The following is an 18,891-nucleotide window of genomic DNA, read 5'->3' as shown; positions in this document are numbered from 1 at the left end:
GCAAAATCGAAGAAGATAATTTAATCCATTCTCTTTTTTAGTTTTTTATTCTTCTTGTTTTACTTATCATCAAACCATTTGTAGTTTTTTCTTTTTTTTTTGTAGCAATAGCATTCTATATATATAACAAATTATACATATCCAAATTAATGGTTCGACAAATTATACATATCCAAATTATATTTATATATAACAAATTTAGTAGTTAAGCAATTATTATATTACTTAACTTTAAAAATTTTAAACTATGTCTAGTGTCTTCAAAGGAGAACGTGCATGGCTTAAACATAGTACTTAAGAAATGATTTAACAATAAATTTGAAAGGATTAGCTTGAGTTCTTTATGGTGACTTTAATCCCTCTTCAAAGGATTCCTTCCATGAAGATTAACATCATCAAAGAGTGCTGTTAGCATAAAGTCTTAAATCATGCTCACTAGTCAAATTTGTCTTTGATCTCTAATATCCGAGATATGAATGTTTGGCACACTCATTTCTTAATCTTATAGATGAAAAAGATTCCTCAACAAGATAGATAATCAAAAGAACTACAACAATGGTCGGTCGGAGTAATGCCGGTGGCATGTCTTCGGACATGAATTGTCCCATTTGGAATTGGTCGGCGGTGCAGATCCCAACAACCATGGCGGCATGTTTAATTCTGTTCTTCTTCTTATCTTTAGACTTTTGCAAATCTTATCATTATTCTCTTGCTTTCTGAGTGGAAGTGGAAGTGAAACTAACAATCTTTTATCGAAAGTACGGCGGGGAAACTGGGAAAACAGTGCGTGCGCCCACGATGACTTTAAAGCTCCAAGACATGGTGTCCTTCATGGCTTCCTTAAAATAAGAATTTGCTCTGAGGCCTGCGCCAGCTGCATCAAACAACGACCCTTCTTTGTTAGAGTCCAAGTCGAATTCCAGTACTAATCTATGAAGCAGAGACGAGGACGAGCGGGAGGCATCAAGTTTGGAGCGGCGAGGTTGGAGCTTGACAAGAGCGGTTGGTTTCCTCCGCTGCTTCTTCCGCCCATGAAGAAGCTGTGGCCGAACCTGGAGCGGGAGGATGGGCTGGACACGGTGCTGGAAGTGCCCATGCCGGAGGAGACGTTCCTCACCGGCGATGGCTCCCACAGCGGCAAGACGTTCTGCACCAACGTGAAGGCGTGGATGCGGCCGCACGTTGACCGCGCGCCGCTGTCGCCCATCGGCAGGGGCGCGGAGCTCCAGCTCATGCTTGGTGTCATAGGGGCGCCCCTCGTCCCGCTTCCGGTGCATGCTCACAACTCCACGCTCATCAAGGACATGAAGGAGGACCCGATTGTGAGACCGCCGCTTCTCTTGACCAATTGATCGAGCAGTTGGTGTGCGTTGCTGCTCTGATTTGAAAGCGTAATCTTTGTTATGGATTGCAGGAAGTATCGATGGCGAGGTACATTGTGCAGCAGTATATCGCGGCTTCTGGGGGAGATCAGGCGCTGAAAGCGATCAATAGCATGTACGCCATGGGGAAGGTCCGGATGACGGCGACGGAGATGTCCAAGGGCAACGGCGGCGGGAGCGGAGACGGCGCAGCGGCTAGCAATGGCAGGAAGGCGAGGAAGGGCCTCGGCAACGTAGGGGAGATCGGGGGCTTCGTGCTGTGGCAGAAAAAACCCGACTTGTGGTGCCTGGAGCTCATGGTCGCCGGGAGCAAGATCAGCGCCGGGAGCGACGGCAAGGTGGCCTGGCGGCAGACGCCGTGGAACCAGTCGCACGCCTCCCGTGGACCTCCTCGCCCCCTTCGCCGCTCTCTACAAGTAGCCAACTCGCAAGCACTCAGTTCCCAATGTTTTTTTCCTTCTCCCAAACATTTCATCTAACACATCGCGCTCATCAAAATCGCAATTTTTCAGGGGCTCGATCCGAGATCGACGGCGAACTTGTTCGCCAATTCGGTGTGCCTCGGGGAGAAGGCCGTCGACGGCGAGGAATGCTTCGTGCTGCGCCTGGATACGGAGGCGACAACCCTCCGAGCGCGCAGCAGCAACAGCGTCGAGATCATCCGCCACACAGTTTGGGGCTACTTCAGCCAACGCACAGGCCTACTCGTCCAGCTCGAGGACTCCCACCTCCTCCGCATCAAATCGGCGTCAGCGAAGGACTGCGTGTACTGGGAGACCACCATGGAGTCGCACATCGAGGACTACCGCACCATCGACGGCGTCAACATCGCCCACGCCGGCCGCACCAACGTCTCGCTCTTCCGGTTCGGGGAGACCAACGACGGGCACACGAGGACGCGGATGGAGGAGACGTGGACGGTGGAGGAGGTGGACTTCAACATTTGGGGACTCTCAATGGAGTGCTTCCTCCCGCCCGGCGATCTCAAGGAGGAGAGGGATGGCGTTGACATCAGCAATGGTGCGCCGGCAGAGAAGGTTACGCGTCTACCAGTAAGAATATCTCCAATGTCCACTGGTAGGATAGGACCGTCGCAGGTCGCCTCCGTCGACATAGACGAGTCAGACTCAGCAGGGACACAGGAGGAAGAGGGCAGCACATGACACGAGCATGTCACGTGCGTTACCATTAACCATTTAGCTTCCTGTGTAAATAGAGGCGCAAAAATGTAAAAATTTTGGGGTTATTAGCGTAAATTCAATCCAAATGGGCCAAAGCTGGGCCTCATGTTCGGAGCTCAATTTCGGAAATCCTTTCTATAACCGTTTAGAGATATCATTTCGACATTAATGTGGTTCTTCACTGTTTGCATTTTAAATTTATTTGCATTTGCTACATCAAATGTTATGCAATCACAATTAAATTTTAGCCACTATTTCATCTTCACGTTTTTTGGATATTGAGCATATCAAAGTTTTATAAAAGAGTTACTTAGAAATTTAAATACATGTGTTTTAACTTTTCTAAACAATCTCTCAATATCTAGTTCCCCTCCTTCATAATACTTTTGGTTCTTAATTTGCTAAATAAAGTATAGCAAACAAGTTAGACCGAGTAGTCTAGTTTTGTTTAGTTGAGTATCATTAAAGAGTTGTAACCTAAAGTTGTCCACCATCTCCACCATGGTGCTAAATGTGATATTTATGTACACTCATGCCATTACTTTATCCCATAAAGCCTAACCATCGAACATTCGAAAAGCAAGTGTGTTGCATTCTCCTCTACTTGTAGTAACAATATACAAAGTTTGCGCTCCACATAAGTCAATCCGTTCTTTGTTCTCACTTTTATTGGCAAGTTGCTAGAAAAGAAGTGATGCTTTGGTACGTAGTATGTATGATTTCCAAATCACATGTGTCCAAGTCTTCATTATGCATCTTAGTTTCATATAATCATAAGCCTCCTTTAGACCATGGTTCCACCCATTTTTTGTATCAAATCAAGATGGTAGAAGACATCTAGCCTATTGTGTAGAGCCTGTTGAAATTCTGATCTGATCATGAATTTAGCTCAATTACTTAAGAAGAGGGTTGTCCGTCGACTTCACCATTCATTCCCACACACTAACACTTTGAAAGTATTGGTGATGAACCCACTTCACCCACATTGAGTCTTTCTTTCTATCAATGTTCCTTAAAGATTTGGAAACAGTAAATCCTTCAATCCGTGGCCCCCTTCCTCCTTTGTTAAGCACATTGTTGTCCAAGAGATAGGTGGGTGCTTAGATGACCAAACAAACGAGCGACATATTGTATAGATTTTCTCTATCAGTGCACATGGGATTGGTAATATTGACAACCAAAAATATTCAATACCCCTATGAAAACAACCCCTTTCATCTTCACTTATATTTATAATGTTCACACCTATCTCCATGGGTGGTTGCTCTAATGAGTCTTAGGATCAATTTCCAATAGATGCAAAAGACCTTATTAGGTGTTTGATCTCCCTCGTATAAAGGGATACTATATTAGGGCATATGCCCCTTTCAGAGAGTGTGGGGTGCTTCATCTTTTGCTTTAATAATTTTCGTATTTCAACCGAATGTTTCAACCGAACGTTCTTCGATCAATCATCTATTAAGAAAAATTTATCCATTAATTTATCAAAACTGATACTCAATCCTTATATACTTAAAAAATTAAAAAGATGTCTTACCATTATACCATTATCCTCACTTAATTTATCATGCTCAATATTAGATTTCTCCTAGCATGATTAAAACTGTTGTGCCATAGATAATCTAAGGCTTGTTATATTCACTATTGTCCTTTTGTTATGCTATTGTATTATTATTTCTTTTCACACCATCTAAGAATTAAAATATAATAGAATTTCCTATATTAACTTCATTATGATGAGACCATCAATAAATATTACACACTAATATTGAATAAAAAATTAAATGAATAAAAAAATCAATGAATAACATGGTAACAAGTTAATGTTGGAAAAAATAAAAATATGAATGGAAATACGACTTGTGGGTATTAGTCTCACATTAGTTTAGTGATATTACGACTAATCGATAGTGTATAAGGAGGTGTGAATTCAGGGCCCGGATTATATCAACCAAAGGGTTCTTGTGTGAGCACTACTGCACGAAGTGGACCGCGATTAGGCCTATATCAATTCAAAGTTGTCATGAGTCTCTTTTACGTGTACATACTCAACCTATGTGGCTTAACATGCGACCCTTGGCGTGCCACCTATTGTTCCATGCTTCATATCACATGAACGAGCCACGTTTTGTGGCTTACAACACTTGCCTTAGTGCATGTGAAGCACAAGTGTCATCCATACATGAGCACACATGTATGACAAGGTGTTAAGCACATGTGCAAGTGAAACACAAGTGTCATACATGCATGAACACACATGCATAACAAACTACTTTATAAGAAGAAGCAAGAAGCGAGGAGTAAAACACAAAGCTTGTGAAACAATGTGTGCAAGCAAGAGGGAGTAGAATTCTGTGAAGAATTTATAGAAAAGAAAGAAAAAGAGAAGAGTGATTCCCTTATTTCATCCTCCTTTTGTTCTATCGTGCAATTCTTCGCTCGGTAGACACTCGTGATAATGTTCAGGTATATGCTTAGTTCGCCATGTCAACCTATGGTAGGTTGTGTCATGGTCTCACCATTTTATTTTGGGAAACAAACGTCTAAGCGTGACCTCTTAGCACCGTCAGAGGGGACGAATATGTTTTAAGGAAGTCGCCTCACTGCAGGACTCGACGTCTTTGTTCCTCGAGCGATGCTCCTCATGCAACTCGAACTCAAGCTTTGTATTTGTTTGGCGTCCGTCTCAAGCTGTCGGCATCAACATTCTTAACCCTTCACTCAGGGAACTCACCGACGTAGCAACTTGGTGATCGGCCTACCAGGACGACAGCTTGAGATTTTTAGTTCAAGCCATCCTGACAGATAAGTACGTACTATCCCTCCGGCAATATGTGGATAAAGATCCAACAATTTTAAAACAGATTCATTCTGTTGTAGAAGATGTTGAGATGCAACAGGCTCAACATATGCCGATCTCCTCCGCCCCTATTGGAAATGCTCCAATCACATATGGAGAAAAGCTAGAGAAGTTCATTGGGTTGAACTTCAAGCGATGACAACAGAAGATGTTCTTCTATCTGACCATGCTGAACTTGGCACGGATCCTGACTGAGGAGCCTCCCAAATTTGCTGAGGGTGTAAATAATGTGAAAACCATCACTACAGTAACCAAATGGAATGAGTCTGAGTTTCTATGTCGAAATTACATTCTCAACAGTCTTATCGACTCGCTGTATAAAGTGTACTATGAGAAGAAAATGACAAAGGAATTGTGTGAATCCTTGGACAAAAAATACAAACAGAAGGATGTTGGGGCCAAAAAGTTCATCGTTGACCGCTTCCTGGACTACAAGATGATTGACTCTAAGTCAGTGATTAGCGAAATCTAAAAACTTCAGGTGATCTTGCAAAATATTCACTCAGAATGTATGACGCCGAGTGAAACCTTCTAGGTTGCTGCAATAATTGAGAAACTACCTTCTGGTTTGAAGAACTTCAAGAATTACTTGAAACATAAGTGGAAGCAGATGACTATAGAAGAACTCATAAGATTTCAAATTGAAGAAGACAACAAAAGTTTAGAGAAGAAATTGTTCTCTCAGGCAACTATAAAAGCTAACATGGTCCAGCATGATCAAACCTCGAAACAGAAGAATCCTAAATCTTCCAAGATGGCACCCAGAGAAAAAAGTTTCAAGAAAAATTTGTTGGTAAATGCTATAACTATAATCGAGTTGGTCATAAAGCTTCAAAGTGTAAAAAACTAAAGAAGAAGCAGGAGGCTAACTTGACTGAGGAACCAAACATGGATCTCTGTGTCATGGTCTCTGAAGTGAACTTGATAGGTTCCAACCCTCAATAATGGTGGATCGATGCAGTGACACCAGACATGTGTGTTGCAACAAGGAGCTACTCCATAATTTTGAAGAAGCCAAAGAGGGGGACAATCTGTTCATGGGTAATTCAACAACCTCAGATATTTAGGGGTAAGGGAAATGGTGTTGAAGCTGACATTTGGCAAGGAACTCACTCTGAACAAGGTGTTGTATGTCCTAGAGATTTGAATGAACCTAGTATCTGGATCGCTTCTCTGCAAGCATGGGTTTTGGATTGTGTTTGGGTTAGACAAGATTGTGTTGTTCAAACATGAAATATTTATAAGTAAATGATGGGCTCTTTAAGCTCAATGTAATGGTCATTTGACCTAAGATCAATAAAGATGAAAACTCTTTTGTGTATATGCTTGAGTCTTCCAGGTTATGGTATGATAGAGTAGGACATGTGAACTATGATGTATTATGTAGATTAAGTAACATGCAAAGCATACCTACATTCCACCTTGACTCGGAACATAAGTGTGAGACTTATGTTGAAGCAAAATTGACACGGTCATTCTTTCAACATGTTGAGAGGAGTACTGAACCACTCGGCCTAATTCACACCAACGTGTGCAACCTTAAAGGTATATCGACACGTGGTGGGAATAAGTACTTCATCATTTTTATAGATGACCACACAAAATACAGTTATGTGTATTTTCTTCATAGTAATGATGAAGCTATAGAGAAATTTATTCTCTATAAATGTGAGGTTGAAACTCAACTTAATAAGAAAATTAAGGTGTTTCCCAATAATTGAGATAGTGAATATGTATCACCATTCACTGAGTTATGTGCTGAACATGGGATCAGACATGAAACAATAGCTCCCTATTCTCTTAAGCAAAATGGTATTGTTGAGCGAAAGAATCATATTCTGAAAGAGATGATGAATACTCTTCTATTGAGTTCTGGATTGCCAGAGCAAATGTGGGAGGGGGGGAGTTATACTCACAGCTAATTACCTATTAAATAAGGTGTCTCGAAAGAAAATAGAAAAGAGCTTGTATAAGTTGTGGATTGGTAGACTACCATTCTACAAATATTTGTGAATATGGGTATCTTGCCAAAGTATTGATTCCTGATTCAAAAATGATTAAGATAGGACCAAAAAACTATTGATTATATATTTCTTAGACATGCATGCTCATAACAATAGTGCTTATAGGTTCCCTGTGTTTGAATCACAAATATCAGAGATACACAAGAACTCAATTATTGAATCGAGACATGTCTCGTTCTTTGAACATGTGTTTCCGTATAAAACTCAAGAGAAAGCTAGCTCCTCAAAACAGTACTTCTGAAACACAAAGAAAAGAAGAAGTCGATGAACTTATTGAGGCCGAGCTCAGACGAAGTAAAAGAGCTTGAGTAGAAAAAACATTCAGAATAAATTTTATCACTTTCATGTTAAAAAATGATCCCCAAAGTTATACAGAAGAAGTATGCTGTTCTGAGGGACCTCAATGGAAAGAGGTAATTGCATTTGAAATTGACTCTATCTTGTAAAATCACACTTGACAACTTGTGACTCTTTCTCCGAGAAATAAACCAGTTGGTTACAAATGGATTTTCAAGAAGAAAAGAAAATCAGATGACGTAATTGATAAGTATAAGGTTAGATTGGTAATTAATGATTATCGACAATAAGAAGACCTTGATTACTTTAATATGCATTCTCCGGTAGCAAGAATAACCTCCATCAGAGTATTGTTGGCTATTGCTGCTTTATAGAATTTGGAGATATATTAAATGGATGTAAAAACTACCTTTCTAAACAGAGATTTAGAAGAGAAAATCTACATAGAACAATCTAAAGGGTTTGTGCACCAGGACAGAACAATAAGATTTGTAAATTGGTCAAGTTCTATATGGCTTGAAACAAACTCCGAAGCAATGACATGCAAAGTTTGATGCTGCCATGAAGGATGTGGATTCACAATCAATGAATGTAACAAATGTATCTACATAGAAGACACAGAGCATGACTATGTCATCTTGTACCGTTATGTAAATGATATACTTATCATTGAGAGTAATGAAATGATAATCAAATCTACAAAAGCTATGTTAAACACAAGGTTTGACATGAAAGACACGAGTCGTGCTAACGTGATTTTCAGAATGAAAATTCTAAGAACATCAGAAGGATTTGTTCTGATTCAGTTTCATTATATGGACAAGATTCTAGAGAGATTCAACAAAGTTGATATTGCATTGACATGAATGCCGATAGATATGAGTCTACATCTATCAAAAAATCACAAAGAAAACATCTCTCAAGTAGAGTACTCACGAATGATTGGAAGTTTAATGTACCTGATGAGTTATATAGACCAAACTTGGTCTACCTAGTTAATAAACTGAGTAGATACATGAGTAATCATGGTGTTAAGGACTGGAAAGGGATAACCCGAGTACTGAGGTACTTGAAGTATACTCGTGGATATGGCCTGCACTATACCTAATATCCTACTATGACCGAAGGATATAGTGATGCCAATTGGATGTCTGATATGAATAAATCTAAGCCACAAGTGGATATATCTTCATTGTGGGGGTGCGCCATTTCATGAAAATCTTCTAAAAAAAGGGTAATAATTAGATCCACGATGAAATTTAAGTTTGTAGTTCTTGACAAATGTGGTGAAAAGGCTAAATGGTTACAACAATTCCTAGAAGATGTTCCAAGATGGTTGATCCGGCGGTAAGAATGGGGGGCCCACCTTCTGAAGGGTCCCAGCCTAAGGACGGATGGAGAGCTGGCCAAGCGGGTAATGGTCCGAGCGGAGCTAGAGATAACCCATCCATGGGCTTGGGTTTCCGACGCCAAGGCAGGAGGATCGAAGGGCCGAGCGGAAGTCCGCTCGACTGGGACCGAAGGGCCGAGCGGGTGGTCCGTTCTGCCAAGATAAGGGCGAGGGTACAAAGGTGGCCGAGCGGCCTATGCGCTCGGCTCGGGTTATGGGATATCAGCAGAAGCATGTCTGATGATTAGGCCGTACACAAGATCGCACGATGGAGGATCTCGCCGTCACATCATGGAGAGGTGGATACAGTAACGGTATGGCCTTAGTGATGTCCTTCTGACAGACCCATACCTGGGCATGATCGAAAACAGGTGATCGCTTCGATTGGCGTGCTCAGACTTCTTCAATAGGTCTATATAAGACCCCCATTTCTTCACCGGAGGTACGCGAGTCTTGATCCTGAGGCCACCTTTTTGTTATTCCTCGCCTGACTTGAGCGTCGGAGGGCCGTCGCCGGGACACCCCTCCCGGCTCGATTTTGCTGCAGGTTCGCCGGAGCACTCGAGGATCCAGCAGTGAGCGCCATGTGCCCAGTGTCCGTTGACTCCTGGTTCGGACAGGATCAAATTGGCGCCGTCTGTGGTAACGCTCCTGTATCCGACTGGAAACAATGGATGAGGCTGGACGACAACACACGGTGGCGCTTTCGACGGAAGAACTCAAAGCTCTGGTCGAGATAAGGGCCGCCAAACTTGTGGAGCAAAAACAGAAAGCAGCGGCCGAACGGCCGGAGCAACAAGCAACATCTGCGTCGGGTGGCCGAGCGGAAGCACCTCCAGCCATCGGGCCTTATTTCGCACCCCTGAAGCCGTACCGACTCGAAGAGATAGAGGATCTTCTTCCGACGAAATGCCTAGGCGAGACAGAAAGGGGAAAGCCCCCCGAGCGGACTCATCTCCCGAGCGGATCAATCGCCAATTTTCGGAGGCTATTCTACTAGACCCTCTGCCCAAGCACTACGTGCCTCCGACGATCGGCGAGTACAATGGAACAACAGACCCAGATGATCATCTGGGTAAGTTCGATAACACAGCTACGCTCCATCAATATACAGATGGAGTAAAGTGCCGAGTCTTTCTTACCACTCTCTCGGGATCGGCTCAACGATGGTTTCGGAGGCTGTCGGATAAATCCATCACTAGCTTCAAGGACTTCCGAACTGCCTTCCTCCACCACTTCGCCAGCAGTCGGCGTTATCAGAAGACAAGCGTCAGCTTGTTCGCCATCAAGCAAGAGCCGAGAGAATCGCTTCGAGCTTACATCCAGCGATTCAACCAAGTGGCGATGGATATTCCAACGGCCACATCAGAGACGATGATGAATGCCTTCACGCAAGGCCTTGTGGATGGGGACTTCTTCCGGTCGCTCATCCGAAAGCCGCCCCGAGATTATGATCACATGCTACATCGGGCTAACGAATACATAAACGTGGAAGAAGCGCAAGCCGCCCGGAAAAAGGAAACTCCAACCGAGCTGGCACCTATGCATGCCGAACGGAAACAGCATGCCGCTCAGCAGCCGCCTAGGGGACCAAAGGCCGAAGCAGTCCGCTCCCCTCGTGGGAAGTCTCAAGTTCAAGAAGTAGCTGCCGCTCGGCCCAAGCCAAAGAAGAGATGGACCTCTATGTTCTGCTCCTTCCACCGGACGGATACGCACAACACGAAGGATTGTCGAAGTCTCCCCTTCGTGGCTAATCCCGTTCCTAGGAATGCCGAACGACGGTCTCCTCCCAGCGACAGGAGACAAAGGACCCATGGAGCCGACCGGACCCGCCCCGAGAGGCGACATCAACATACGCCCGATCGACATCGTTCTCCAAGGCAGGAGAATCGCCAAGCGTCCAGAGAACGGTCCCGACCGTCCGCTCGGGAAGAGGAAAACAGAGGCAATACTTCCCGAGGCGAGATCAATGTTATTGCTGGTGGGCCAAGCGGAGGAGACTCCAACCGAGCCAGGAAGGCGGGAGTCCGGCAACTCCAAATCCACGCAGTCGGTTACAGCCAAGAGCGAGCATGTGGACCGGAGATCACTTTCGGGCCCGGGGACTTAGAAGGAGTTGAAGTTCCCCACGACGACGCTCTGCTCATTAAAGCGGTAATAGCAAATTACACTATTCATCGCATATTCGTTGACACAGGGAGCTCGGTCAACATCATGTTCAAGAAGGCGTTCGATCAGCTGCAAATTGATCGAGCCGAGTTGCTGCCCATGACGACCCCGCTCTACGGGTTTACGAGCAACGAAGTTCAGCCGGTCGGACAGATCCGGCTGGCTACCTCGCTGGGAGAGGAGCCGCTCAGGAGGACAAGTACAACAAACTTCGTGGTGGTTGACTCTCCCTCGTCCTACAACGTCATTTTGGGACGACCGACGCTCAGCGAATTCCGAGCGATCGTCTCAACCTTCCATCAGAAGATCAAGTTCCCCGTGGAAGACAAAGTGAGAGAAGTACGAGGAGACCAGCTAGCAGCTCGACGATGTTACATCGAAATGGTCAGAGCAGAAGCTAATTCCGCTCGGAAGGCGCCCCGAATCGAGGTACACGCCATAACTGAGAAACCTCCTGCTTTAATTTATGAGTAAAAGGAGGAGGTTCAGATACATTCGACCCGATCGGAGGCCACGACTTTTATCGCCTCTGATCTGGAGGAGAAGCAAAAGGAGGAACTGATCCAATGCCTCCAACGAAATCATGATGTCTTCGTCTGGTCGACACATGAGTTGCCCGGAATTTCGCCGAACCTAGCGCAGAATGAGTTGCATGTCCGACCGGATGCTCGGGCAGTGAAGCAGAGAAAAAGGGTTTTCAGTGCCGAGCAGAATGCCATCATCCGGGCGGAAGTAGAGAAACTTCTAGAGGCCGGCCACATAAGCGAGGTGCAGTTCCCAAGCTGGCTGGCCAACGTAGTATTGGTCTCGAAGCCGGGCGGCAAGTGGAGAGTCTGCATCGACTTTCGGGACTTAAACAAAGCATGCCCCAAAGATTTTTATCCCCTGCCCCGGATAGATCAGCTGGTGGACTCTACGGCCGACTGCGAATTAATTTGCATGCTTGACGCCTACTAAGGATATCATCAAGTGCCGCTCGCCCGGGAAGATCAAGAAAAAGTAAGCTTCGTAACGGCCGACGGCACATATTGCTATAATGTAATGCCGTTCGGATTGAAGAATGTCGGGGCCACCTATCAACGCTTGATGAACAAAGTGTTCAGGGAGCAGATCGGGCGTAATCTGGAAGTCTATGTGGACGACATTCTTATTAAGTCCGTCCGAGCGGCCGATCTCTGCAAGGACATGGAAGAAACCTTCCGAACGCTTCGCAAATATGAAGTCAAGCTAAATCCCCAGAAGTGCCTGTTCGGAGCAAAAGGAGGGCGTTTCTTGGGGTACATAGTGACCGAGCGGGGAATCGAAGCAAATCCCAGCAAGGTGTCGCCTCCAAGAAATACAAGGGAAGTACAGCGGCTGACCGGTCGGATAACTGCATTGTCCAGATTCATCTCCAAAACTGCCGACCGAAGCCTCCCTTTCTTCAAAATTTTGCGCAAAGCCACTAAATTTCACTGGGACGAGGAATGCGACCGAGCATTCGAAGAATTGAAGACATATCTTAATTCCCTGCCTGTACTAGCCAAGCCGATCGGGGGTGAGTCACTTTATGTTTATCTGTCTTCAACCGAGCATGTTGTAGGCTCGGCACTTGTGAGGTCCAGCGGCGAGGAGCAGCCGGTGTATTTTCTAAGCCACATTTTAAAAGATGTTGAATCTCGTTACACCGGGCTCGAGAAGTTGGCCTTTGCTTTGGTTCTAGCCGCTCGGCGCCTTCGACCATATTTCTTGGCTCACACCATCATTGTCCGAACGAACAGTCCACTAGGAAGAGTACTGTTGAATCCAGAAGCGTCCGGACGGCTCATTAAGTGGACAACAGAACTAAGTGAATTCGACATCCAATACCAGCCCCGCTCGACGATCAAAGCGCAATCCTTGGCTGATTTTGTGACCGAAGTGCAAAGGCCAGAGCCGGAAGCTATGTGGAGAATATATGTGGATGGGTCCTCCACTCGGCTCGGAAGTGGGATTGGAATATTGCTGCTCTCACCTCAAGAAGAAAAGATGCACCTATCCGTCCGGCTGGATTACAAAGCTACCAACAATGAAGCAGAGTATGAGGCCCTCATAGCCGGATTGCAGGCAGCCCGGCATGTGGGTGCCGGTCGGGTGACTCTCTATTCGGATTCACAGTTGGCCGCTCAACAACTTTCTGGCACCTTTGAAATCAACAGTGTTCGGCTTAAACTCTACGTTGAGGCCGTTGAAAAGCTCAAAGCTTCTTTCCGAGAGGTTCTTATTCAGAAGATCCCCCGAACGGAGAACCGGGCAGCAGACGAGTTAGCCAAACTCGCGAGTTCAATAACGCCAGTTGTCATTCAACAACCAATTGAAAAAGTACTGCTGGTAGCGCACGTCGACCGGATGCAAGGCCTCACGTTTCCAAGCGACTGGAGGACACCTATTATAGAATTTCTCCGTTCGGGCACCACACCCTCCGATGAATATGCAGCCCGGCTCCTCAGAAGAAGAGCCGGTCGGTTTACACTCATCGGAGATCAGCTTTACAAGAAAGCTTTCTCGCGCCCGTTGCTGAAATGTGTAAGCTCGGAGGACTCAGCTTACATCCTCCAGGAAGTACATCAAGGATCATGCGGGGGTCATCCGGGCGGGCGCTCGTTGGCCAAGAAGATCCTCTTGGCCGGATACTTTTGGCCAACTTTACAAACAGATGCCGCTCGGACAGTATCTACCTGCCTTTCATGTCAGAAGGATCACAACTTCTCCCACCGACCGGCCGAAGAAATGAAGGCATCAAGTGTTTCATGCCCGTTCGACCAATAGGGATTGGATATTGTCGGTCCATTTCCGATGGCGGCCGGGCAGAGGAAATTCTTACTAGTGGCGGTAGACTATTTCTCCAAGTGGGTGGAGGCCGAGCCGCTGGCAAAGATCACTGAACAAATGGTTAAAAAATTCATCTGGCAACACATCATTTGTCGGTTCGGCATCCCTCGCCGACTAGTGTCCGACAACGGGCGGCAGTTCACAAGGAAGATGTTAGAGGATTGGTGCAAAAGCTACGGCATTGAGCAACATTTCACGTCTGTGGCCTATCCTCAGAGCAACGGTCAAGCTGAAGTGGTCAACCGGGAAATTCTCCGTATTCTGCGCGCTCGGCTCGACCATTTGGGAGGAAGTTGGCCGGATGAAGTGCCGAGCGTCTTGTGGGCCATCCGAACGACGCCAAAAGAAGGGACAGGAGTCACACCGTTCCATTTGGTATATGGCGGCGAGGCCGTCATTCCGGTTGAAGTCGGCGTTGAGTCCGCCCGGATGCAGAGCTACGATGATGACAACGCCGAAAGGAGGAACATGGAGCTGGATTTGGTAGAAGAGGAGAGGGCAAAGGCGTCCGTTCGGCTGATGGCATACCGCCAGCGGATGAAGCAAAACTACAACCGGCGCGTCATTCCCAGATCATTCCAGGTCGGCGATCTTGTCTGGAAGAAAGTCAAGTCGGTCGGCGACGTCGGCAAGCTTGAAGCTCCGTGGGCAGGTCCCTTCAAAATCATCGAGAAGCTCCGCTCGGGTGCGTATTATTTGGAAGATGAGGAAGGTCGGCAGCTAGACAGGCCGTGGAGCGCGAACCACCTCCAGCCTTACCGGGCGGGGTGAAAGGTGTGCCTATGTAAATCATCCTGTGTACTTTTTTCGACTGAATACTTGAAATGCAGAAATAAAAAATCAAGAAAACAAATATAAGGCATGGTCCACGAGCCGATCGGCCTAGGGGTTTATATCCGAGCCGGCAGCTCAAAGACGAATGCCCCGAGCTGCTCAGCCGGAGGTATATTGTACGAGCCAAAAGCTCAATGCCAAAGACCCCGTGCCGTTCGGCCAGGTAAGCGTTGTCCAACTTAGGCTTGAAAAGGCCGTCTACCCAGACGTTAAACCGTAGAGCCGCGCCGATCGGCTATAAATATCCGCACCGACGAGCTCCGTCGTTAAAAATCGAGAGCCGCGCCGATAGGCTATAAATATCCGCGCCGACGAGCTCCGTCGTTAAAAATCAAGAGCCGCGCCGACCGGCTATAAATATCCGCGCCGACGGGCTCCGTCGTTAAAGATCGAGAGACGGTCCGGCGTCTATAAACCCTCCGGCCGGGAAACCGGGAGACGAGCCGGCGTCTATAAATATCCGAGCAGAAGACCGACGAGCTCCGTCGTTAAAAATCGAGAGCCGCGCCGATCGGCTATAAATATCCGCGCCGACGAGCTCCGTCATTAAAGATCGAGAGACGGTCCGGCGTCTATAAACCCTCCGGCCGGGAAACCGGGAGACGAGCCGGCGTCTATAAATATCCGAGCAGAAGACCGACGAGCTCCGTCGTTAAAAATCGAGAGCCGCGCCGATCGGCTATAAATATCCGCGCCGACGAGCTCCGTCGTTAAAAATCGAGAGCCGCGCCGACCGGCTATAAATATCCGCGCCGACGGGCTCCGTCGTTAAAGATCGAGAGACGGTCCGGCGTCTATAAACCCTCCGGCCGGGAAACCGGGAGACGAGCCGGCGTCTATAAATATCCGAGCAGAAGACCGACGAGCTCCGTCGTTAAAAATCGAGAGCCGCGCCGACGAGCTCCGTCATTAAAGATCGAGAGACGGTCCGGCGTCTATAAATCCTCCGGCCGGGAAACCGGGAGACGAGCCGACGTCTATAAATATCCGAGCAGAAGACCGACGAGCTCTGTCGTTAAAGATCGAGACGGTCCGGCGTCTATAAACCCTCCGGTCGGGAAACCGGGAGACGAGCCGGCGTCTATAAATATCCGAGCAGAAGACCGACGAGCTCCGTCGTTAAAAATCGAGAGCCGCGCCGATCGGCTATAAATATCCGCGCCGACGAGCTCCGTCATTAAAGATCGAGAGACGGTCCGGCGTCTATAAACCCTCCGGCCGGGAAACCGGGAGACGAGCTGGCGTCTATAAATATCCGAGCAGAAGACCGACGAGCTCCGTCGTTAAAGATCGAGACGGTCCGGCGTCTATAAACCCTCCGGTCGGGAAACCGGAGGCAGGCGTCTATAAATATCCGGGTAAGACCGAGCTCAGTCGTTAAAATCGAGAGCCGCGTCGATCGGCTATAAATATCCGCGAGCTCCGTCATTAAAGATCGAGAGGCGGTCCGGCGTCTATAAACCCCGGGAAACCGGGAGACGAGCAGGCGTCTATAAATATCCGCGGAAGACCGACGAGCTCCGTGGTTAAAAATCGAGTCGCGCCGATCGGCTATAAATATCCGCACCGACGAGCTCCAGATCGAGAGCCGCGCGATCGGCTATAAATATCCGCCCGACGAGCTCCGTCGTTAAAATCGAGGCCGACCGGCTATAAATATCCGCGACGGGCTCCGTCGTTAAAGATCGAGAGCGGTCCGGCGTCTATAAACCCTCCGGACGGGAGCCGGCGTCTATAAATATCCGAGCGGAAGACCGACGAGCTCCGTCGTTAAATCGAGACGCGCCGATCGGCTATAAATATCCGGGCCGAGCTCCGTCATTAAAGATCGAGACGGTCCGGCGTCTATAAACCCTCCGGGAGGAAGACCGGCGAATGTCATATCCGAGCGGAAGACCGGCGAGCTCCGTCGTTAAAGATCGAGGGCGGTCGGCGTCTATAAACCCTCCGTGGGAAATCGGGAGGCAGGCGTCTATAAATATCCGAGAAGACCGACGAGCTCAGTGGTTAAAATCGAGGCCGCCCGGCTATAAATATCCGCGACGAGCTCCGTCGTTAAAGATCGAGGCCCGCGCCTATCGGCTATCCGTAGGAAGCCGGAGGCAGGCGTCTATAAATATCCGAGCGAAGACCGGCGAGCTCAGTCGTTAAAATCGAGAGCCCGGCTATAAATATCCGCCGTCGAGCTCAGGCGTTAAAGATAGAGAGACGAGCCGACAGCCTCCGAGCGGAAGGCCGGCGAGCTCCGTCGTTAAAAATCGAGCCGCGCCGACCGCTATAAATATCCGCGCCGACGAGCTCCGTCGTTAAAGATCGAGGGTCCCCGCGTCTATAAACCCTCCGGTAGGAAACGGAGACGAATAAAGAGGTCGACCAGTGCACTGTCGTTAAAATCGAGAGCCGCGCGATCGGCTATAAATATCCGCCCGAGCTCCGTCATTAAAGATCGAGACGGTCCGGTGTCTATAAACTCTGCGGAAGGTCGACGAGCCCGTCGTTAAAGATCGAGACTGCGCCACCGGCTATAAATATCCGCGCGTCGAGCTCCGGCGTTAAAGATCGAGAGACGAGCCGTATAAACTTCCGAGCGGAAGGTCGACGAGCCCGTCGTTAAAGATCGAGGCGCCGACCGGCTATAAATATCCGCGTCGAGCTCCGGCGTTAAAGATCGAGAGACGGCGTCTATAAACGTCCGGCGGAAGTCGTCTAGCCAGACGTTAAACCGTAGAGCCCCGCCGACCGGCGAGCTCCGGCGTTAAAGATCGAGAGGCGAGCCGGCGACTATAGGAAGGTCGACGATCCCGTCGTTAAAGATCGAGCCCGCTATAAATATCCGCGCCGTCGAGCTCCGGCGTTAAAGATCGAGGGCCGCGTCTATAAACGTCCTAGCGGAAAGCCGTCTAGCCCAGACGTTAAGCCGCGCCCGCCGGCTATAAATATCCGCGTCGAGCTCCGGCGTTAAAGATCGAGACGAGCCGGCGTCTATAAGCGTCCGAGCGGAAAGCCGTCTAGCCAGACGTTAAACCGTAGACGCGCCGACCGCTATAAATATCCGCGCGTCGAGCTCCGGCGTTAAAGATCGAGAGCGGCGCCGCGTCTATAAAAGCGGAAGGTCGACGAGCCCGTCGTTAAAGATCGAGAGCGCGCCGACCGGCTATAAATATCCGCGTCGAGCTCCGGCGTTAAAGATCGAGGGGCGTCTATAAACGTCCGAGCGGAAAGCCGTCAAGACGTTAAATCCAGAGCCACGCCGACCGGCTATAAATATTCGCGCGTCGAGCTCCGGCGTTAAAGATCGAGGGCCGCGCCGATCGGCGTCAAGGAAAGCCGTCTAGCCCAGACGTTAAACCGTAGAGCCGCGCCGACCGGCTATAAATATCCGCGCCGTCGAGCTCCGACGTTAAAGATCGAGAGACGAGCCGGCGTCTATAAACTTCCGAGCGGAAGGTCGACGAGCCCCGTCGTTAAAGATCGAGAGCCGCGCCGACCGGCTATAAATATCCACGCCGTCGAGCTCCGTCGTTAAAGATCGAGACGGTCCGGCGTCTATAAATCCTCCGGCCGGGAAATCGGGACACGAGCCGGCGTCTATAAATCCCCGAGCAGAAGACCGATGATCACCATCGTTAAAAATCGAATCGGTCTGGCGACTATAAACGCCCCGAGCGGAAGAACGAATAGCAAAGTAGGAAACCACGGAAACTACAAATATTAAAACATTCAGGCCCGATCGGGGGCTGGTCCTTCGATACTTGGCGCAGGCCAGATACTTGCAGAGCGAGTAGGCTTCCCCGCTCGGACTTTGTTTAATGGGTTAAGCCGATCGGTTGCGTGACGGAGAACGCTTAAGAGCATGACTGACTCTAAGCATACACGTTAAGCAAACAGAAGAATATTATGGATA

General features: G+C 47.9%; 1 protein-coding gene across 1 annotated transcript; it reads left to right on the top strand.

Moving 5' to 3' along the window:
- Nucleotides 1-732: 732 nt before the first annotated feature.
- LOC122047151 lies at nucleotides 733-2,718 on the top strand. Its single transcript, XM_042608253.1, has 3 exons — nucleotides 733-1,322; nucleotides 1,415-1,798; nucleotides 1,895-2,718. The coding sequence occupies exons 1-3, from the start codon at nucleotides 933-935 to the stop codon at nucleotides 2,543-2,545; spliced, it is 1,425 nt and encodes a 474-aa protein (XP_042464187.1). The 5' UTR covers nucleotides 733-932; the 3' UTR covers nucleotides 2,546-2,718.
- Nucleotides 2,719-18,891: the final 16,173 nt, after the last annotated feature.

The sequence above is a fragment of the Zingiber officinale genome, chromosome 1B (assembly GCF_018446385.1).
Source record: "Zingiber officinale cultivar Zhangliang chromosome 1B, Zo_v1.1, whole genome shotgun sequence".
Lineage (NCBI taxonomy): Eukaryota > Viridiplantae > Streptophyta > Magnoliopsida > Zingiberales > Zingiberaceae > Zingiber > Zingiber officinale.
The sequence above is the reverse complement of the archived record's forward strand: the minus strand, read 5'-3'. Positions and strand labels throughout refer to the sequence as shown.

Excerpts from the sequence above, each read along its gene's own strand:
- LOC122047151 (XM_042608253.1), top strand. The coding sequence starts at position 933 with ATGAAGCAGAGACGAGGACGAGCGGGAGGCATCAAGTTTGGAGCGGCG. Across the intron at positions 1,323-1,414 it reads ACATGAAGGAGGACCCGATT|GAAGTATCGATGGCGAGGTA; the intron begins GTGAGACCGCCG and ends TATGGATTGCAG. Across the intron at positions 1,799-1,894 it reads CCCTTCGCCGCTCTCTACAA|GGGCTCGATCCGAGATCGAC; the intron begins GTAGCCAACTCG and ends GCAATTTTTCAG.